Raw genomic sequence first — 24,343 nt, 5'->3', positions numbered from 1 at the left:
ATTGAACTTTGACAAACTATTGCTAAATAGGTTGTAGTTTGCTTTGGAATAGTTCCAAACTGTTACAGGGTTTGCTGAGGTTACAGATTTGATTTTTATTTTGAAGGAGATATCTTTGTGGTCCAACTTCATAAAGTGACTGGAGTACAGCTCTGTTCCATACTGGTAAGCACTAGGTCCAGTATGTTTGAACCTGTGGTGGGTGTGCACACTATCTGGTCAAGGTTATATGTGTTAATATAGTCCAGGAATTATTCTGCCTGCAAATATGAAGTAGTGTTTCCCAGTCTACAGAGGAGTAATTGAAGTCTCCCATGAATAGGGTATTTGATTTAATGGTGAATGTCTAAGTACATGTTTTGACATTCTGGGGACATAGAAGGTGATCTATAACTTGATAGGGTATGGTATGGGACTTTGTCTGTGATAATTTGCACATGGATAAATTCCAGGGCATCATCTTGTTTAACCAAAGTAGAGTTATGCTTGTTGCTAATATAGACTCCTTTTGTTACTGGCTGTGTAGCTGATGATCTAAATGTGCAGAAGTCACTGAAGTCTTGCACTGCCAGCGTCCTTTCTTTTGATTTAAACCATGTCTTGGTAACAGCACAGATGTCTATATTCTCCAGAGTGAGGACAGCCTGTAGGGCGTGAAGTTTCTTGTTTAGACTCCTAGAAGTTACATCTTTAGGTTTCTTTGGGTTTTATTTGCTATGTTGGTAGATTTGACAATTTGGTATTGCCTACAAAAGGCTCTAAGGGGTGGATACAGTTTTAGCCAATATTCAGAAACCTAGGATGCAGCCCTCCTTTTGCAAAGCAATGTGGGTTATATAGGTAGGTTAGAGCTAAACAAAGTATTACATATGTAGTTATGTTACATTTTATAAATATTTATATGCATCATACAGTTTATAACTATTTTCTTACAAAATATTGCTGAACAAAATAAAAGCATCTTTAGTAAACTTTTTACATCCTAAGGTCAGGCCCAAGGCCTCTTTCTATTCCTCTGCATATCACTGCTGTAGCCTGGTCAGCAATCATGACGTACATGCAACAGGTCTTCACTATTTCTGCAGTTTTAGAAGGAGGGTGGCCCACATCCATATAAGGATGCATAGGCAGACTCTTTCTTTGTTTAGACTGTATAAAGTCAGTACAGGAGTGGATAAAAGTTCATATTGCATTGACAACACTTTTTGCCGGGTGCTGTCCCAGCATAAATGGTTTCTTTTGGAGAACAGGTCTCCCAGTTGATTATCTTTTTCTTTCAAACAGAGAATAAGTTTTTGCAGATGGCCTATGAAATAATGCAGTAGGCAGGTCACAGACCATGTAAACTCATTTGAAATACAAGCTGCCATTTTTTAAGTGGGTTTCTTGACACCTTTTAGGTGGAAAGCAGAACACCACTTGGCCTAAGAAACAGCTTTTCAGTTTTTGTGAGTGGACCCAGGCTGTTGCTCCTTAATGGCCACACTGCCATTCTAGGTGGCTGGACTTCATTGCCTGTACCAGAAGTGATGCAGTAGGCTACTTCTTTGCTACTGATGCTGCTTGGCTGGGCTACAGATCTATTTGCATTCAGCTCATGGATTTTGGCTTCTTGGCTTTAGTGAAATTGGCATGGATGTCGTGTGCATTTTTAACTAAAACAAAATGGACCATTAAATCTGTTTGTTGTCTTTCAAACTGATTCTAACTTGCCAGAATTTTCTCCAGGGTCAGACCTTTATTCAGTAGCATTCTTTCTGACAACAGTAACACTTAACCTGACTACTAACTTGCTGTAACTCATACAGAATGGAGCATTATAACAATTGTCTGACAATGTGTACAGGGTAATGATGAAAGATCCATCCCTGGCTAACCACACTGGTTAAATCTTCCCCTCTCACAGATCACATTTTTAGCATTGGGTACACGGTTTGATTCCTTCTACTTTCATTTTACTACTGTGCAACTCTGAGCAAATCACTTAACCTAAAATTGCTCCTGGGTCACCACTGTAGTGGAACACTTTTATTCAGTGGGCTTACCCAGTTAACAAATACATAAAATAAAAAAAAATAAGCTACATAATATAATGTCTTTGACCTTTCTGTGTACTTTATTCTAATGTTAAAAGTGTACCCTATTTCATCATTTTAAAGATTCTGGTTAAGGCTTGATCTTTCTTAGATGACGACAGCATTTTCAAAAATGTAGACTTGGATATAGCTCAGAACCAAGATTTTTTCCAGAACATTCATCAATACATTTAAAGGCCACAGTTCATTCAAACCGTGAGTATATGAGACCAACTGAAGACTGAACCTGTTTGTGTTGCAGATTAAGGAGGTTGTGGAACAAGCTGTGTTATTAATTCAGTCATTCCTTGCATGGACCACAACAAAACAATTATGTTTGACCTAAGATGGGCTGCCTTTACATCTGTGGTAAGAAGTGTTGTAATTAGTATTATATCACATATAAAGAAATACTGATTAAAACAGATAGCTTCCTTGGTAGAACAGACTGCTGTTGTTCAGCTGAATTATGACCCCGACAAATTTCAATTTCTAATTGGTGCTCAGAAGAACTCAAGTCTTTACTTCAGACTGATTTGTCATTACATGACTCTAAAATATAAGCCAAATATGTGGACTTTGATTCCACCTGGCTGGTTTACTTTCAATAATATTTAATTTGTCAGAGACAGCTAATGGTATTCTATTATAGAAAAAATTAAATCTGTACTTCTAAAAATTCACATGTTTTATGATACGGACAGCTTACTTGTCACACTTTTTCCTTACACAGTCTCAAAAGTCTCTGTTGTAAAGCCTGGCAAAGACTTAATTAGTGGAAGTTCTAGAAACTGTTTTTTTTAACTCAGAAGTGATAAATGTCCAGAATGGAATGGTTTTGTTTCTACATTTTATAAAATGCTTAAACAACAGATTATATCAATCCTGAGGAACCCATATAGTCATATTACACATCATGGTATTAGGGACAATATTCAAACTGCGGTGGTGGTGCTGCAGTAGCGTTTTCGCCTCACAGTATGACGTTGTCCTGTTCGATTCTCAGCTAGAGCGTCTTCTGTGTGGAGACATGCATGAATGGGCGTATCTTCATTGAAGGTTGTGTGTCAGAGCTGGCAACTCAGCATGTAAAAATCTACTGCCAATCATTAGCGGACCGGAGTTCCGCTGTGGCGACCCCTAATCAGGAAAAGTCGAAAGATATTTAAACCAATGAAAGATAATACTAAGGGACTGTGGCTAACCACATTTGCTAATGACTGTAGACTTGAATTAGTTATTGAATCCCATTCTGATATTCAGATTCTCCAGCAAGGCTGCAACAAACAAATGTTTGGTGTTAATCATGAGCTTATCCTCAGTTTCAAGAAATGCCAAATATTTTCCTTTGGTAAATCTAGTATCAAACCTATATACCAGATAGATAACATTCCACAAGCATCAAGGACATGGGTACCCATGTTGATAACAAACTTTCCTTTGACCACCATATCTCTGCCATGGTTGGCAAATCCTTTTACATTGTACATATTATTTATGCTATATTCTCAAAGTCCACAGAAGTTATGGTCCTACTTTATTCCTCCACTGTTAGTCCCCCCATTGGCATGCTTCTCAGTAAGCACATAAACCAGCTTGAGAGCAACATGTATCACTAAAAAGATCAGTATCCTTAGCTACTCTTATAGATTACAAGCCTTTTTCTGCCCCTTTACTCAGTGTTGTACAGATTCCTGAAGGTGATTACCCTTCCATGCTACAAATGGCACCGAACTCTTTAAATTCCTTCACCTAAACAGAAGCAGTGGGAAAGCACGCATCCACTCTAGAGACCTAAACTTGTACTAAAACATCACTAACACCTGATGATGCCACAGGTACGTAACATAACATATCCCTCCATTTCTGTAAAAAGCTACCCTTAAATATCAAACAGAATATTTCTCTTAAATCCACGAATGATTAGTTGGGTGACTTTACATTTTTGGCAGGAATATGGGGGAGGGACTCTACCTAATGAGTGGCAGTGCTTGTGCCCCTCAAGTACTGGGTGATGTCTTTGAGCATTTTGGTATTCTCCCCATCTGTAAGCGTAGTAAGAACATACAGGATCCTAGGACTTTACTAGGCAATCAGTTTGCAGACCATTTATATCCTAGCCAGAACACCCAACATTGGGAATTTCTTCCTGTCCCAAGGAGGTAATCACAAGATATGCCAATGGAGAATTTATAAATAACCATGCAGCTGATAAGGCTGTTCTTGAATGTAGCAAGGGCACTACTTTATTTGTTGTGCAGAGAATATGAATCTATAAGATAATTCTATTTTCCAACTGAACTCATGTCCTTTTTTAGCTGAAAACTACCATTCTATATCACGTATTAATACTGATTAAAGAATCTATTCTTGCTAAAAGATTTCCATTAATTTCTAATCGCATGATTTCAAAACTTCAGTCAGGGCTTAGGGACTTGAATGAGGCTCAGGAAAACAATATAATGTTGAATTTAACCACATGCCCTAAATTCAGGTTCAGTTATTCCTACAAGGAATATTTACAGTGGAAGACAGTAAGGCATTTGACCAAGACCATGCTCCCTTTGTATTTGAAGTCCTTAAAAATTATCATGATGGCTATATTTAACCTGTATAATTCTTATTAATTAACCATAACAATTTTCCTGGGACTAGGGAGAGGTGTTCTCTGTCATTTTCTCTTCTCATTCTATCTCTCAAACATTTCTTTCCTAGAATATTACAGGATGCTTTAATAACAGCATTCCTTTTTTAAATTCAGATATCATTTGCTGATGACAATTTTTTGTATGTTCAATACAGAAAGGCTTCAAACTACAAACTGAATCTTGACAAATCAACTATTTTCAACTTAAGTCCCATATATAAGATAATCAACACTCTGATGGCAACTAGAATTAATGCAATTAATATTTCCCTTAATTATCTCATGTACCTGGAGGTACATTTATAAATATGATATGCACTTGTTCATTTGGGCATATCTTAATTTTACAATAAATAAATAAAGGTTTGCCTACAAAACAGGAATACATTTAAGTTTAATCATACTGTAGCAGCATTTATCATTAATATGAAGATTTTTTCCCAGGATATTTTTTCTTTAACAATTTCAATTTACATATTTTAACAAGCTATTTAAATTCATAAAAAAATAATATTCAACTTTTTATGTGAGAAATAAGAATTCTAGGCTAAACTTAAATAATCTCTTTAATCCAAAGTTAAAGGGTGGCCTTAAAAAAACACAATATTCATCTTTTCAAATCATCTAAACACTGGTCAAACTCTTTAGTATGTTAAATTGCCTTCAATTAGTAAACTTTTAATCCTATATGCCCAAATGTTGATATTTATGCTGTTAATACTGGTTAGCTTATGGGCAAGCTAAACATTACTATCAGCAGTGAACCACTCAAATCTGTAAAATTTCTGGTAATAAAAGACAAATATCTGTATCATATGTTAACAAAAATGCATACAGCATAACTTTTGTGTATGCAGATCATTAGAAACTGTGCAATTGCAGTATTGAACTTAAGGACTGCAGCTGCACAATTTTCCCAATTTTGTCACTGGATAACAATAATTTTAAACCCTTCTTCTTGTGGTTGGAATATTCTAAAAAGAAATGATATCTTTTTCTGTATAAATTGGTGCTAAATTCTCATTATTAATCCGACATCCAGTCCTCAAACTACTGTATATTTTTATTAAAAGAAAATGATGCATTCCAAGATTCTCAAACACTCTGGATATAACAATTGGTTAAATTGTAAAATCATGCATTTTCTGAAGTTCATACAACCATTTATGTTACTTTATAACAGAAGCCTGAATCCTCACAAATTAGCAGCTAAGTGTAAAACTAATCCACCAAAATGTAACATTTGTGGAGACAATTCCAATGCTGATGACATTCATATTTTGGTCATGTACTTCTAGGAATCTATTGGTAATATCTGTTAGAAAAATGTAAAGTATTGCAAGATGAATGCGACTGTTATAATTGCCAGCTGGGTATCCTTTTTTCACATAGTCAGCTGGAAGGTAATATGGTGATAAATGTATTTTATTATTTTTATTTTTGTCTGAATTTGTTAACTGGAGACAAACACTAATCTAGGAAAACTATTCAAAGGTTTAGCTCAGGATGTATATTACACATGGTTATATAGCCACAGTAAGTAATGCATAGGCAATACAAAAAGTTACAGAAGATTATACAATCACAAAAGGCATGCTTAAGAGAATTAACAAAAACATGCATGTCTGCAAGCTAACAGTGCTGAATTGCTACCTGCTTTTCAAAATGTCGAGATACATGTGATTTAACAGGTGAGAGCAGTGGGAGGGAAGAGTGAATGGAAAGGAAGACTCCTGAAAGGTAAAATGTCTCACGGGAAACAGTGGAATAAAAGAGAAGAAGCCTGAATGAGAGAAGGATACTCTTTCATACAACTGCCGCTTTATTCACGGAATTCTCACAGAGGTTTCCTCCAGTCGTGAAACAGTCTCCCCATTTATGATCTAAAATTAAGCTATCTTGTTGTAAGAGCACTGAACATTTTACAGACCTATATGATCATTTTCCTGCCCTTTACTGTCTGTGATGTCATTTTCTACCATATGCCAATGGCAGGCCTTTGATTCCCTTTACCAGTCATGTATTTCACATTTTAATGTATGTTTACTACTTCAGATAGTAAATATTACTTCATATACTGTATATCTACGGTTCTATAACTGATTCCTTGTCTGGAATGCTGTTGGAAGGGATGACAGCAATGCTGATATTCTACCACATATGTTGAGCTGCTCTTTTCCTGTGTTGTGATATTTTTGGCCTTGGCCTTACATTGTTGTAACAAAGGTGTTGTACTTATTAAAAAAATAATAATTGTGGTTTATCACTTTGTGTCATGTAGGCTGCAGATGTAAAATGTGAAGCCTGGTATCAATTTCTCAGAAATGCTAAGAAACTGTTGTGTAAAAGACCTAGTAAGCAGTGATCCCATTCTGTCAGAAAATGTCTTACAATATAATATACATTTCTGTTTCAGATTTATCTGTCTACTACAAAAGCAAACATTTTCAAACATTTCTTTTGGACTTCTTTATTTCCATAAATCATAGAACCCCCCCCCCCCCCCAAATAATATGTGGAACCACTGTCACAACAAAGTGGCTGTCCCATTATTGTACTGGTTATTCCACTTTCCTTGACAGCCAGCCAAGAAGAAAACTGCTACTGGCCAATCATAGTTGGCCGTCTCCTAGATAAAATACAAATATACACATGGCTGTCTTAAAAGGCAGCTGGAACACAAAACAGAATGAAGGTAAGTAAAACAGCACTGACAAACACAGTTATTTTAACAGAACTATCATCTACTGTACTATATGAAGAAAGGGTTAATTCTACTTGGAAAGAATCCAGCAAGGAAAAATCCGTACCTTACAACCTTCACAAACATGCACTCCATAATGGTAACCTGAAGCCTTGTCTCCACACACTTTACATTCAATAGATAATGATGAATTGGTAAATTCATCTAAGGCAAAAGGAATGGTAGGGGTGGTCACAGGTGATGGACTTGATCCTCGGGAAAGACTATCTGGAAAAAAATACAATAATAAGAAATACTGTAGTCACTGTCTGAATTAAATAAGTATATAGCCAAACTGGCTTGCCACAAGTTATTGATAACCCGTGGTACCAAAGCAGTATAACTCTAAAGAATATCAGTATATATTGCCTGACATAATGGATATTACTTAAACTGTTAGTATGCCGGCAGCATACATGACGGTAATTAGTCAAACTGAAAAAAACATTTATGTGGTAGTGTATCAGATTTTCAGATGAAAGACATTATGCTTGCATATGATATGTTTTCTAATAAGCACTGCTTCAGAATAGGTACCTATGATAATACTCTTGCCACGAAGAATGGCTGCCTAAAACAGGATAACAAGACATTTATAGTAATAAGTTCAGAGTCACATACAATCTAACTACACATACTGCCTGAATTACAAAAAGGCTTGTAAACAATCTAAGTACAAATTTGCATCTAATAATGTATTACAAAGGTGGTAGTGGGCCTAGAGGCATTTTTTAGGCTTAGCACTGCAGAAAGTGGGCTTCCCTTCTTTTCAGTATTGCCCAAAACTGCTCAGCCTGGATGAATTATTACACTTAGAAAATGGGTTAACTTTCATGGTATTGTTTTTAATTTTTTGATATTGAAATAATTTATATAGTGTTCTGATGTAAAATAGTTCCTTCTTTTAGCATAATTGTGACAGAAGTACATATCTTACAGCAAATTTTACTTTATCATAGCGTTAAATTAAATAATTTTAATTACACAATGTTGTTAATGTGCAAAAATATAACATTAAATAAACTGAACAGGGCAAATGGCATCCCAGTGATACATTTTGTATTACCCACAACAAAAGTCTGGTGGCCACACTAGAATACAGATCAGTGCAAGTGCTTACAGCTTTTGGAATGCAGCCAAGAGTGTATGTGGGGGGGCGGGGGTGGGCAATGCACTGAATTAATTGTGAATGATGTTACCCACACTGAGGCTAAAGATATAGCCAACCTACTGGATGGTAAATTCAGCTCTAACTTTACCCCCCTCCCCTCCATCTGTCCCTTACTTCTCTGAAGTAAATGCCAATACAAAGCATACTGGATCTGGTCATCACTAATATGTGAGAGTGTTGCCCACTCCAAGTGTAATGTCCTCTCTGGTAAGGTCAGACCAAAAAATAGTATAATTTGAGGTAAAAATAAAACCTGGAACCCCAGATAACCCTGGGATGTTCAAGAACTGCTCTAAGGCTAACTTTTTACTATTAAGTGATAACCAGGCAATATTTCAAGCCCACACAAATGCTGAGAACACTGCTGCCTATGTGGAACTGTTCACAGAAACCTATACAAGTATGTTAATAGCTGCATGGAGGCAAATGTACCCACCAGGAATAAGTACATAACTAACAAAAAATACGCCACCCTGGTATAATCACAACATCAATAGACTGTACAACAGAAGGAAGAAAATCATGGCAAAATTTAGGAGGTGCAGTACCGAGCAGGATAAAGGCACTCTCATCAAACTAAACAAACACCTCATAGGACAAATAAAGTCTACCAAAGCCAAATTTGAGGTAAATTTGGATTCCCAGACAACCACAGTGTATTCTTTATATCATCTACAATCTCAAAAGTAATACATAACTGTGTGCAGAGCTCATTGTTAATGGAGCCACCTATACTGAGCCAGAAGATATAACAAACTTACTGGCAAATAAATTCAGTTCTGACTATGTCCTGCTCTCCTCTTTAACCTTCCCTCAGGAAATTCCATCAGGTCCTCAATGCACTGTCTACGGCAGAGAACACAGCATAAATGGTTCCAGACAATATCCCAGGATACCTTCTAAATAGCATGAAACATGACCTATCAGACCCTCTGGAATTGTTATTTTATTGTAGCCTCCAAACAGGCTTTGTGCCTCATGAGTGGAGAACAGCAACAGTCATCCCTCTGCACAAAAGTGGGCCATCTACAGACCTTGGAAACTACAGATCCATAAATCTTACTAAACGCATATGCAAAGCCATGGAAAGGATCAATAATAACACAGGAAACCTCCAGACACTGGACCCAATCACTATTTAGTTTTAACAAGGGCAGGTCATGCCTATTCAACCTGGTGGATGTCTTTGAGAAGGTCACCAAAGCAAGGGAGAGAGCAAAATGCTTCACACTGCCTAACTTGACCTGACCAGGACATTTGGCACAATACAACACATGGGCATTGTTGACAAACTCGAGGTTAGGTATAAACCCTTGTGTGAAACTGTGGAAAGACAGCTGCCTCACAGACTGGACTCAGGAAGTTAGAATTGGGGAGACCACCTCTACAAAGAGGCCAATTATAAGTGGAGTCCTTCAGTAATCGGTCCTGGGACCGCTCCTTTTTGGCATTTACTTCTCTGAAGTCAAGGTCAATGTCAAGGGCCCCTGGCTGACCAAATCTGAAGATGACTGGAAATTAGGAGAAGTCATGATGCCCTCCATCAATACTAAAGTTCTCTAGGAAGGGCTGACACAGACAAATAACTTTTGTCAGAACCACAGACTAAAACTAAATGCCAGGAAATTGCATACCAGCTTCCTTCAATAAATCATCCATCCCTGGTAACTACCATATTGACAACATACACCTATGAGTTGATCCAGTAGTCAGGGCCATGAAAATAAATGTAGACAGTAATCCAACCATTGACCATCACAAGTCTACAACAGTGAGGAGCTCATTCTATGTGGTGCAACTTATAAACAAAGATATGGCATCTAGGCCATGTATTCAGCATTCATCAGACCTATTATTGAGTACGATCTCACCTTTGGTATGTACATAACCAGGTACATCCAACAATTGGAATGTCTACAGAGGGTTCTCATTATATGAATTCAGGGTATAAGTAACATAAATTATGCAGAGTGTCTCAAAGCCATATCCCTATATTCTCTCTCCTGCAGGCTGGTGAAAGGAGTTCTATGCCTGGCATACAGGGCATTGTCTGACCCCACCTTGATGGACCTTCTGAATACCCACAAAACAAAAAGCACCAGAAGTACCCATTTTAAACATTTAAACCTTGCCTGTGATATAAACAGGAGCTGCTGGAGAGACAGGTATGCATCCCAGAGATTACCCTACTCTGGAACAGACTCCCCATCCATATGAAGCAGAGTTCTTTCCTAACCCAATTCAAGTGCAACTTGGACAACTGGATGGGAAACAGGAAATTCATCCCTGGTGTGGCACCTATGTTTGTAATGGACTCTAGCAGACTGCAAATCTTTCATCTCCCAAGCCCCTGCTTACACTTATCAAGTGTACCAGAACTTGTTCGAAATTTGGTATGCATAGCTAGGCTAAAACAGGCCCTAGTGGTCATTAGCCTAATACACCCTGTGATGCTGCCAGCCCAGCTAGCTGGAATTTTGTAAATTCTATGTTATTTGTGAATATTGCTATGATTTACACAGAACTATATGATATGTACTAAGCTTCAAGAATGTAACCACAGTGTACCCTACTGGAAAAGAACAGAAATGTATATAAAATATATACCTGTGCAAATGTATATTTTAATAGTAGAAGCTGGAACATAAAGAGTTAACTTGCTAAATTTCAAGAAAATAAGCTGGAATGAAAGTGTTTTATGATTGTGTTATCTCTCAGTTTCAATGCAGCAAGCAGTCACAATGCCTAGAGCTAGAAGTTTTTCTATTGTCGTGAAAGTAATTTTAATTACTAGGTTTAAAATGTAATGTGGTTTATTGCTTCCTAGCAGCTGCACAAATGAGAGATATGTACTTCTCACACAAGGATGATAAGATTCTGTTGGTATCTGTTAGCCTGGGAACTGAAGGGAGGTGACAAAGAGTGATGTCATGCAAGATGACCCAGCAGTAATGTTTGATAGTAATTTAAGAACTGTCTCAGAGAAACACTGTGCATTTTGTATCTTGTCTTGGACGTAGAAACACCCATTCATCATCATCTGCATTTGTCTCTGTAAGTAACTAGGGAAAAGTATTTTTTTTTTTAGAGATAGGAATATACTAAAGATTAGTTTAGATGTTTTCTGTATTTATTCAAGACAGTCCTGCAATGTTGTTTTAAAATATTTCCTGTGGTTCTGAACTCTGTAGTTACTGTGTTGTTTGAGTATTGTCTTGTTCTTTTATTATTTAATATATTTAAATCTATCTTTGTGGCTGATATTTGTGAGACATATTTAAGCTATTAGAGTATTTGCATATGTATTTGATGACACTGTACACGCCACTCCAATAACATTGCTCTTGGTCACACTTACCATTTGGATAATAGTAACATTACACTGTAGGATTGGTCACCCTTAGTAAGGGCCTTTATAGTAGCTCATAAGTAGTGGTTGGTGGCAGTGATAACTACCTTATAGTCTGGGCAGAAGGGGGCATAGCTAGTAAACCTGTGCCAGCCTTCCCCAGGTGTGTGTGTGTGCGTGTGTTTGTATATAAATCAAATCTCAAAGTACTGTGTGTGTGTGTGTGTGTGTGTGTGTGTGTGTGTGTGTGTGTGTGTGTGTGTGTGTGTGTGTCAGCTACTTGGGCAGGGACATGAAGCAGTGGTTGGACAGAGAGAGTGCCGGAGGTCTTGGCTTGACCCCTCAGCTGAAATCTTAACCCTGTAGCTGTGCCAGTAGGGAGTCTTATTGGGGATCTGGACAAAGAGGGAGAAACCAGCCCCCAGATTGACTGTGATCTCTGTGGGCTCTTAAGGGAAATTGTACTTTATTGTGTGTGTGCTTGTCTTCCTCCTATTGTGTATATCCCTCACTGCTGCCAGTGGTGAGGATTTAGGCTCTTTGTTTACTAGGCCAGTGCAGGGGCATCAAACACACCTATGAACCTAAGATATACCTGAAGCTGGTTCGCCTCCAACTATTACACAAGACCAAGTTCTAAAAGTGTCTTCAAACATTAAAAATGTTGTATTGATGGGTCCTCACAATATCCCTGGATGCATCTTGAAGCACAATTTATCCACCCCTGTAGTAACACTGTTCAACCTCAGCCTCCAAAACGGTTTTGTACCAAGTGAATGGAAAACAGCTGCAGTCATTCCACTGCATAAGGGAGGACCTTCCTCAGACCAGACAATTACAGACCTACAGTTCTGACTATCTTCAAATGCAAAGCCATGGAAAGACATTTCATGGAACTAATCAATAAGGACATGCAGAACCTCCAAACATTGGACTTCTCAATTTGGATTTGTCAAGGGCATGTCATGTTTACTTAACCTGGTGGACTTGTTTTGAAAAGGTCACCAAAGCAATGGATGAAGGTAAAATGGTACACACCACATAACCTGTCCTGGTCAAAGCTTTTGACACAATCCCCCACTCAGGAATAGTAGAAAAGCTAAATAAACTGGAAAAAAACCTCTGTGTCACCTGGTGGATTGCAACTGGCTCATATATAGGATGCAGAAAAAAATCAAAATAGGGGAGGTTGCCTCGCATCTACTTCTGTGAAGTAAAAGTCAATACCAAAGGGGTGTGTCTGACTACGTTTGCAGAGGACTACAAGCTAGGAGCAATCACTGAATCACAAATGACTTAGCCATCCTGCAGAAAAGTTTGTTCCAAATAAATAACTGGTGCCAAAATCACGGATTGAAACTAAATGTCAAAAAAATGCATTATTGTATCACTTTTATTATCAACTACCTGGGGAACTACCACATTGACAATAGTCCCGTGAGAGTTCACCCCCATTGTTTGGGATTGAGAACTTATGTAGACAGTGACCTACCTTTTGGCCAACATTTGTCTGTTTTCATAAGAAAGTCTTTCTATATTGTTCAACTTGTAAACAGAGGGAAGGGAATGTGTCTAGATCTAGGGATATCGTTTTTCCCTTTACTTAGCCCTCATTAGGCCAGCCATTGAATATAATGCCCCCTTTATCACGTATTTGTCCAGAGATGCCTTATTAAATGGATACAAGGGCTAAACAATATATCCTACATAGACTGTGTCAAAAACCTTGTCACTATACATGGTATCCTACAGATTCTAAGAGGTGACCTGTATCTGGCATGCAAACATTCTCCAACCCATTACTGGTGGATTTACTGCACATCAGCAAGTCAAATTGGATCCGAAATACTTAAAATCGTTTAAGAACTACTTGATCTATGGATCTAAACCTCTTTTTCAACATTAATAGAATGGTATGGAGGGAGAGATCAATCTCGCAGAGGATACCTCTCCTCTGGAACAGATTCCCCTTCCATATAAAATAAAACTCATCCCTGTCTTCATTTAAGAGTAACTTGTATCTATGAATGGGAAACAGAAAATTTACCACAGGACTTTCCCCTGTATTACTAATGGGGAGAGGTAGCTCCTGAAAGCTGTATCCCATGCAGGGGTCTTCTCAAATTATTTAGGGTATGATCCCATTTATTCTCACTAAGGGTAATATATAAGTATTGATCATGAGATGCGTATGGCCACTTTAATGCCAAATGGGAAAGGTTAATTCATGCACCAAAAGTGAAACTGGCTAAGCTTAAAATGTCCCGCAAGGGTAGTTAGCCTAGTACTTACTTAGGAACATATAACAGAGAGAAAGAGAAACAAAAATACATTTAATTTAATAAAAACTTACATAGCCACAAATCAACATATATACCTACTCTTTTAAAACAATTCTAGCTAAAAGATCCAGTCAACTACATTATTTACAAACAAAAAAGAGCAGGAACACTATGACTGTGTATTCTGATCTGGTATACTAATAGTACACCCATAGACACATAGGTAGTATTATTCTATTTCACTCAAGTCAGAAAAAGCTAGACTTTTAAAATTTTATCATACAACATTATCATACTTCCCAACCATACAGAATTACTCAGTTTTTACCAAGTTTTGGAGTCCAAATAAAGGAGTGGCATGATTCACGAGTGGTACCCCTTCATTTCCAGCTCCATCAGGGTTACCAGCCAGTCGGAATTGAGCTCAATGAGCTCATGTAATTTCCGGCAAATGCGAACGGGAATGGCACTAATGGATTATCGGCAGCATCGGCACTCTTGTAAATGGATTATCGGCGGGCTGGCAGCACTTTATGTTTGGAATGGGGAACAAGACAGAAGACTCGGTAAGTGTGTGTGTGTGTGTGTGTGTGTGTGTGTGTGTGTGTGTGTGTGTGTGTGTGTGTGTGTGTGTGTGTGTGTCTGTGATTATCAGGTTCTTCCCCTCAGTCCTTTGTATAGTAACTGTGCATACTTTTTTAGTACATGTGTTTGGTTTTACTCAAAAATCTTTTTAATGATTCAGGATTGCATTGATATCTTAGGAAACTGGATGGATAATGAAAACATGTTTCCACTACACAGCTATTGTCTGGTTCTGTACCACACAGTTGCCTGCAGCTTCATTAGTCTGAACTGCCTTCTATTTTAGCTGCATTGGCATTCTTCTTTTTGTTCATCTGCTGTAAATTTCTACCAAGTGTGGTGTTCAGCACTATTCCTGGCAGGGGACTTTTTCAAATAAAGCATTTAATTATTCCTGGGTCAGATTTTTTTCACATCGAATCATTGTCTCCTGGAAATTGGGGACATCACTGATAAATACATTACTGTGCTGTCGCTTCTCCTTAAGGAAAATAATTTTGTGCATAATTCACAGATGTGTGAGGCAATTATAAAGATGTACATTATGGATTCCCTGTGTTGCACTTCTTCAGCCTTCTCTGCCAAAATTGTGTCCTCCCAAATGTGTTCAGAAAGTGAGGCACTCCTAATGCAAAGACCTTATTAAGTTTTGCTAGATTTTAGATTGGCACATAACAGTGTCTCTCCAATCAATTACATCTTTAAGGATATTAACCCTCATAATCCTTGAAATTGCCTCTTGTCAGACTTAAAGTGACCTTTCTTGTTTATTTATTACAACATCTAGTCTTCATTTTCATGCTTAATATGTGATGACATAACAATTAATAGCTGTGGTAGAAATTATTTCACCAATATAAAAAAATGCTTTGCAAAAGACAAAAAAAAAGCTTTATTGGTGCACAAAGCTGTCTACCATATTTCTACATTTCATGGATGAGAGATCTGAGCATTTTTTTAATTTATTTATTTTATCCCTACCCACCACCACTTGTGAGCTTTGTCCAGGTTTCATGTGCTAAGAGGTTGAGAGCTATGGTGAGTGAGAAGTGAGAACTGAATTTGTATTCTCCCATTATTGGCTTTGTCCAGGTTTTTTGTGCTAAGAGGTTGAGAGTTATGGTGAGAAGTGAGAACTGAATTCATTAAATGATAGCCATTAATTTTCAGTCTTCCTATTTTTCAGGAAACTGCTGATTTGGCATAATGGTATGCTGCTCTGACTGTAGTGCATAGGGTCCTGGGTTCAAGGCTTGCCAGCAAAATGCATGGTGGTAACACAACATTTTATTCTAGAAACTTTCCAAAATTATACAAGCAATGTTTAAAATGTGTCCCCTGGTTTTTGACCTTTTGTCCCCCACCCCCCCCCCTAAAAAACCTGAAATTAAAAATAAGTGCGAGAAGCTGTGCAAGATGCCTATGGCTTACACTACTGTCATTCTATTTATAATGTGGGTATGGAAGTAGACTTTTATAATGGAAATGTTCTGAATTGGGCAGTTTTGTCATTATTGGTTCATGCATGTTGTTTCATTGCCTACAGTACAGCCTACAGGAAAAATGTTCAAACAATAAATTTAAAATGCGCTCTAACAAGTGTGCTGTATTATACAAGGAATATAACTTAATAGGGGCCAATGACTTGATAACAGGTCAAAGGTAATCTTTATCCACCACTAGCCAGATGCATTTTCTTTGGATGTGGTGTGGGTTTCAATGCTGTTTCAATGAATGTGAGTTTCAAGGGCAGAGAAGTTTTAATGCCAAGTCTGTTTTCATTGTGAGAGAGTATTGCTTTGTTTAGCAGATGTCTGTTAGTGTTTGTGCATTGCTGTGCTGCAAAATGTAAATTAAAATCCAAATAATCATTATAGAAGTAAAGCAGCAGTATGCATGCACAAATTAGTGTTTATGGTAAGTGGGGAGAAATAGCCAGGTAATGGGACATTGGAATGGCTGCAGGGGGACTCCGGTGCCCTGTTCTTCAGTTTGCATTTGAAAATTGGTATCCCACAATTCCACTGGAGTAGGTGGGGTTACGTAATTATGTATGCAAATTTGATGTAAATCAGCATACAGATTTGTACCTATTTTTCATGGGCCTTGTCCAGATTTTTGATCCAGGTTGAGAGGTATGAACATTATTGAAAATATTACATTCTTTATTAAATAATGTTGCAGTACACTTGTGTTTACTTGTGTTTCCATATGTCAGTTGCTGCACTGACCTGTGAAAGGTACTTGACTTGAACAGAACATATTACCACATTTAGAATAACATGCATCAACCTGTGTTTATAACTGTACTCAGGTATACATATTGGGAGAGAATCCAAAGGTTTTACACTAATCAGATTATTGGAGATAACATTTAAGTTATAAGAAGACTTTGGAATAGTTGTCATTTTTTCCATAAATTACAGACTGGTAAGAGAAGATTTTATACTAGCATACAAATGCAGTGATAATGCCTTATTGCCAGCTACATTAAATTTGGAATTCAAGTGGCAGAGTACAGACACTTGAGATAACTGTTTCCTTGTGACTACACCAGTATGCAACATTGTTGGGAAAGATTACCTTATTGTAGGGCTGGAAAGCTATGGAATGAATTCTAGTCTTGAAGTATTTAAAATAGATATAGATAAATGACTTGGTAACATTGTTTTTGAGTGCCCATTGACAGGCCACAAACTCAAGTAAGGTCTCTAATGAGGCTCAGAGTTTCTGGTATGTGAAACATTGAACAATGAACATATCTCTTCCTGAGACAAAACAAAGATTCTATGAGCTTTCCAGTAATAGGAATCACCTTAACCATTCTCACACATTTCTGAAATGCACACATTTCTCCAGCGTTTGTGGACTATGTAGCAGATGTACAAACATGAAAAAGAAATAAAGTTCCATGATACAATGATATTACTCTTAAAAAAAGATGAATCACATATTTCCTTTTTTAAATAACATAATTGTATAATGCAGTGTGTCATATGTTTGGTTTTGGGTGGTACACATTTATCCATGACTTGCTTTGTTTGGTCATTTGTTTTTTTCTTGTGATCAAACTACAACAGCCAATGGAAAGCTCTGTATTAGCCATACTTGAACAGGAGATGCTGTTAAAATAACTGCTGCCATCAATTACAACCATTTTTTTAATAAAAAAAGAAGCACACTGAAGTAAGGCACTTACATTAATAAAGACTGTAAGATGATATTAACAAGAGTTTATAGTGAAAGTGCCTTGCAGTTTGATGTTTTCATTTTGGGTAGGGTACCTGATGAATGTATACTCTTTCATATTTTTATGTCATATACAGTTGCACTTGAAAGTGCCTTGCAGTTTGATGTTTTCATTTTGGGTAGGGTACCTGATGAATGTATACTCTTTCATATTTTTATGTCATATACAGTTGCACTTAAGTGGAAATAATACCAATGAGTTATGTAAAAAAGTAAGGGATAAATGAAATAATTGTGCATGCCATTGGACCGATGTGCCCCACTGTACTCCATTGTATACAGGAACAAGAAAAAACATCCCAATGAGTTTCAACTTCTTTCATACATTTTTATAGTAATGCTGTCACTGAGATAAAAATCAACATCCTGTCACTGCAAGATGAAATGTGCAGAAAGATCTATCCCTGTATTTAAGGCACACCATTATATTCTTTTTGCAACACAATGCCAAATTAAAATATCTTCTCAGTATGTAACATTTAACAGTGGCAGCATCTTTAAGGCAACAATCAATATCCCCATAATAATGACAGGTTCATGAAAAATACCCTGGCACAAGTTGCAAACACCTTCAAAACAGCACTAGTTAGTACAAAGGCAAACAAAGTAGAAATCCAGATATTCCCAACATTCAATTAAATTAAGCCAATGCTAGGTAAATGAAAACCTGTGATTATGCATTCACAATATATTAAACTACCTATGTTAAAATGCCAAATAAAAATGGTTGCAGAAATGCCAAAGGCATCCTCTTCCAAAACAAAACAGAATAATAATCCATGAGAAGAGGTGGTACACCACGGCTAAAGCAGGGAACTTTAACAGAGAACTTAAACAACCTTTAATAAAACAAACAAAACATTCTGTAAGACTTAAATGAATCCAGATAAGCGCTTTTGGTCTTTAGACTGTCTTTAGATCGTAAACACTCAAATAAAACTCTCTCCTTAAAATGTGTAAACAGCCAATCAGCCATCAATTATGGTGCCTACGTCCCTTCAGTACAGGCTTAAGAGGATACAGTGCATTTAATCCTGGTGGACTGTCTGCTTGTAAATTGGCTATCCATAGGTTCATAGGTTTATACTAGGCTATCTGCCCTAAGGCATTTATAAGCCTAGCCCAAATTTTTGTGGCTTACGCCACCCCTTATATGAAAAAATACTGTGCCCATTAGTTTGTTGTGCCCCTGTCCAGCAGTGACACAGATATGATTCCCGGGGTAAACCTACGATCTCCCATCCACAGGTCTAGATTTCTCTTGAACAGAGTCAGCGAGGTGCTCTGCCTCACATGGACCGGGATTTTATTCCACAGCATAGGGAGTCTCTGAGTGATAAATCTATCCCTCCAGCACGTCCTATTTATAGCCGTGCTAAGGTTTAAGTAGCTTGCTCTAGTGGTTTTGGTGGATTTGGATTTTTTGAGGTGGAGCATGTCCATTAATTCCGGGTTGGACATGGCCTTGTATGTCAGGCACATGTCACCTCTGAGCAGACGGTATGCGACTGAATAGAGCTGGAGTTTCTTCAATCTGGCAGCATATGACAGATTTTGGAGTCCTTTATCCTTTTGGTGAGGAACTTTGGGGTCTCTCCAATTGCTGCAGATGTCGGGTGAGATACATCCCGAATGGGGCATTGTACTCGATCATTGGTCTGATAAGTGAAGAGTACAGGGGAACAATGACCTCACTAGATCTGGATGTGAATCCATTCATGATCAGGTGGGCAATGTAGAAGGTCTTTCTAACCACTTTAGCAATGTGAGTGTCAAAAGAAAGGCCACTGTCAACCTGGGTCCCCAGATCCCTGATGACCTCTTCTGTGCTTAGTGGATTGCCACCTATATGGTAGCTTGGGGTTACCTTGTTTTTCCCGAAGGGTATGACTATACATTTTTGGCGTTTAACTTCAGGCCATGGCTCTGGCACCAGCTATCTGTTTCCGTGAGTCCCTTCTGAAGGATATCCATGTCCGATGCACTTTCCACTATGGCGCCCAGTTTGCAGTCGTCTGCAAACTTTGTCAGCCAAAGTCCTCCCATGTTGGCCTGTACTTCTGAGAAGTAGATGCCAAACAATAGGGGCCAAGGACCGAGCCCTGTGGGACACCACTTGTGACCGGCTTGGAGTCTGACACAGCGCCAGCAACTCTAACCCTGTGGGTTCTGTCCTTAAGCCAGTTTGCAACCCATCTTGTGACATATGGGTTTACATTTAAGCTGGTAAGTTTTTCTACAATACCCGAGTGGGGTATTGTGTCAAGCCTTTGCAAGGTCAAGGTAGGCTGTATGGACTGCCTTTCCCTCATCAATGGCCTTGGTGACTGTTTCGAAGAAGTCGACCAAGTTCAAAAGGCATGATCTTCCTTTGACAAAGCCAAACTGGGTCGGGTCCAATGTCTGTAAGTCCCCTATATCTTTGTTTATGAGCTCCATTATGATCCTCTCCATAGCTTTGCAGACTAGACTTGTTAAGCTTATGGGGCGGTAATTACCAGGGTCCGTAGAGGCGCCGCCTTTGTGGAGTGGGACCACAGTTGCCGTACGCCACTCCTTGGGCACGTATCCTGTGGTAAGGCTGAGATTAAACAGCTGCCTTATGTGCGGGTTTAATTCCTCATTTAGCTCGTGTAGCACACAGCCGGGGACACCATCCGGTCCCATTGATGCTGTGTTTTTAGCTTTAGAGAGAGCAGCTTTCACCTGCGCATTTGAGATGTCCGGGAGGCTACACTCAGCTGGGATAGTTATCTCTCCTTTAGGGGGGGAGAGGGGGTGAAGTTTGCACTGAACCTGTCTGCCAGTATGTTGGCAATGTCTGTGGGTTCAGTGATTTTTGTATCATTTTGGACTAATTCTGAGCATATCTGGGAGTTTCCACCCAGGTTCCTAACATAGCTGAAAAAGGCCTTATGATTTTCCTTTGAATCCATGGCAATTTTTCTCTCCATCTCGACTCTGCTATTTTTCTTATATTGGTAACATCACTTCCTCTAACTGAAGCATGTATCACCTCTAAAACTAAGAATAAAAATGCATGTCAAGTATTCTTTTTAATGTGTTGATGCAATGCATTAGAATCAGACCCATTACGTATATCACATAGATGAAGAAGGATCCTCTCCTTAAAGCATCTGTTAGTTTTTCCGACATAAAATCCTGTACACTTATTGCAGATTGCAACACAGACAACAGTTCTGGTGTTGCAATCTGAATAACCTTTTAACTTATAAATTCTTTGAGTGGTGGGATGATGAAAAAATTGTCTTTCTTTATAGACAAACATGCTTTACATCTCTTACAAGTAAAAGTTCCTTCTTTCGAAGAGATATTCCTGGATCTAGTATTACAGCTATGACAAAGAAGTCTCTCTAAGTTCTTCCTATTCTTGAAGGCAAAACTCAGTCTCTCACCCACAATATTTTTCAATTTATCATCTATAGTTAACAACTTCCAATTTCTTTTTATTATGTCACATACCTGTGACACATCATTACAAAAAGTTGGCATCTTAGAAATTGACATGCATCTTCTTTTCTTTTATATGTTGTGGTACCACTCCTGTACCCAGAATAATGAGGCGTACCTTGGCTCCATCTTAGCATCCTGGTCATTTGATACACTTAACTAATCTCACTTTCCTTGTAATTATGTTTTCTTAGATGTCCCATAAACCAAATAGCTCGTTGTTCATTTACCTCATCATCACTACCATAACCTGGAGGTTCTTAATAATTGACCTCTAATGACATGAATATACATGCTGAGGATGCATACTAGTTCTTTGCAAATAGCTGTTTCTCCAGCATTCTCTTCTGAAAATTTTAGTGTCAATATGATAATCTTCCAAATATTTTATTTGTTTTACTAAAGGTTGGTTTTATTAAAGTTCTCTGGTTTAGCTGTGGTGTACCAGCTCTTCTCGTGGATTATTATTATGTTAAACTACAATGGAGGTGAGTAAACACATGAAGTTACATTTAGCTGCTATACAAGCAGCAGTTCATTGAGGACTGTGATGTTCGGTTAATACCCCAAAAGACTGCCAACAACAGTGATATCCTCCACTATCCTGGGTCAGTAACTAAGGAGCTTCAATCCTCACTACTGACTCCAATAGGAGACTGTTACTTAAACAGGAGTAATATTTCACAACTTCTCCTAAGAGCACAACAGGAACACACTCTATAACCTGGGACTGGACTGCATACTTCTCTCCACCCAAATATAGCTCCTTATTACACACTTCAGAGCAATGTGTCCCAGTTTAAGACCTCTGATACACTCACACTTAAATAAATGAAATCTCACACTTCCAAACACTTCTGGAAAAGACTGACACAGATTTCAGCTGTGTCTCTTCCCCAAAATAATATGGTAACATGCTGCCACCAATCAGACAGAGTCTACATGCCTGTTTAAAGGGGTATCCAGTTATGAAAATCAGATATTAAAACAAATGATGGCAAATGACCTAAAGCAGCCAGGCTTTCAGAGTGGCATGGGAATTACCAAAGCAAGTATAAGCACTCTCAGATTACTAAAGAAAACACTGACTGACCAGCCACAATGTAAGTTAATAAAAATATTTAATAATAAGCATAATGATTAAAAAATATAAAACAGTAATTTCAAATAAACAAACAGAATTTAATCACCATGAAATAAAATCAATACTGTAGGACAGAAATCCAACATTTAGAAAAACTCTGATTAGTTATAATTTCCTGACTACAGAACACTGTCCCTAATCTAAAGTAAATCATTACAAAAGACCAAAGGCAAGCTTACAGTCCTGGGTAAGCCCTTCTAGGTATCCACTGCATGGCAAAACTGTGAAAAACTGATAACTGGCTGTTAATTGACAACAACTGTCTTCAGTAGGCTCTCTTATAGACTAGCTTAACTGTCACAGCTGTTCCAGTTCTAATTTTAATTTCATATTTTGAAAATCAACCAACAGTTGTTTACTAAAGTTACTTCCTGTCTTTCAGCTGATTCTGAGACAGTCTGCATTTAGAATCTTCTTCACAAATATGTGCAGTTAGAAATGTAAAGGAACACTGGTTCAAGTCTTTAAAACATTCTGTACAGATTATAAATCAACATGTAAGAACTGATTTACAATATCATAGCTAGTCATGCTGGCATATAAAACACAGGTTAATCTGAAATTATGTACAAAAACGTCAGCCAGACATACTACTACAGATGACAGTGTCTAATTTCTTCACAGGATGAACAGAAGAAACAGTTGTCACCGAGGAAGTTGAGCTTATACAAACTCTGTTACCAGCAAAACCACAATGTCATTCAAATAACTGCAAAATATTTAAGTTTTAGTTTACTGTAGTGCTATAAAAACTTAAAATGGGTTTCAAATTCTAGAATGGATTAGTTCTAGAAAACCTTGACAAATGTAAAAGTCATTAAAACACTGGCACATATGAAGTACTAACAAATGGGCAGACTAGAACTCCAAAACGGAATGGATGTAATAAAAGGTCACGTCAGTTAATTGCTGCATAAAGCCCTCTAAGAAACACAATCTTTTCCAGAAATACAAATTACAGGAAGATATCACTGAGCCATCCACACAGAACCCTCAGACCAATCTAAGAAACTGCCACCATTTTGAAAAGTCACTTAGCAGAGATGAACTACCAAACACAGAAATACAAAAGATATATATAAGACCAGACCAAACAGTAGAAACACACACACACACACACACACACACACACACACACACACACACACACACACACACACACACACCAACTCATTTAAGATATTAAATATGTATATCTATTTAAAAATGAAACAAAACAAAATTCAGTATTGTGACACAAATTAAACATATTTTACAGCGGTAAAGGTAAAAACCTCCCATCCTAAAATGGAGGCATGTTACATAATCAGGAACATAAATAGAAAAAAAGCTCCTGATGAAAGTGAAAACATCAACCCCCAATAAACAGGAAATGATGATTAGCATAAAAAGACAGGAAGTGAATAAAGTATACATGCAGAGAAGGCCAGTAGTGCCCATAGCAGCCAAAACGTCAGTCACAACAAATGAAGAGGTAAACCTAAATATAAAATGTATAAAAGTAAAAAGAAACATATTGCATAAATACCAATCCATATTAAATATAATAAAGCACACATAAAAATTACCACTGAGACCCACTTAAATCCATCCATCCATAAAACCTACTTAAAATAAAGGTAACAAA

The 24,343-nt window shown here is 37.7% G+C and overlaps 1 protein-coding gene across 2 annotated transcripts in view; it reads right to left on the bottom strand.

Moving 5' to 3' along the window:
• Window positions 1–24,343, bottom strand: part of PPARA (peroxisome proliferator activated receptor alpha) — a 952,408-nt gene that overhangs the window by 286,594 nt on the left and 641,471 nt on the right. The window contains exon 4 of one of the 2 annotated variants that reach the window (XM_044088095.1): window positions 7,533–7,693. The exons of the other annotated variant lie outside the window; for it this stretch is intronic. Within the exon in view, the coding sequence (XP_043944030.1) occupies window positions 7,533–7,693 (161 nt within the window). The remainder of the gene's footprint in view (window positions 1–7,532; window positions 7,694–24,343) is intronic. 2 annotated transcript variants of the gene reach the window in all.

The sequence above is a fragment of the Protopterus annectens genome, chromosome 11.part0 (assembly GCF_019279795.1).
Source record: "Protopterus annectens isolate FY-2018-M chromosome 11.part0, PAN1.0, whole genome shotgun sequence".
In the NCBI taxonomy this organism is placed as follows: Eukaryota; Metazoa; Chordata; order Ceratodontiformes; family Protopteridae; genus Protopterus; species Protopterus annectens.
Note: the sequence above shows the minus strand (reverse complement) of the source record. Positions and strands in the feature narration are given on the sequence as shown.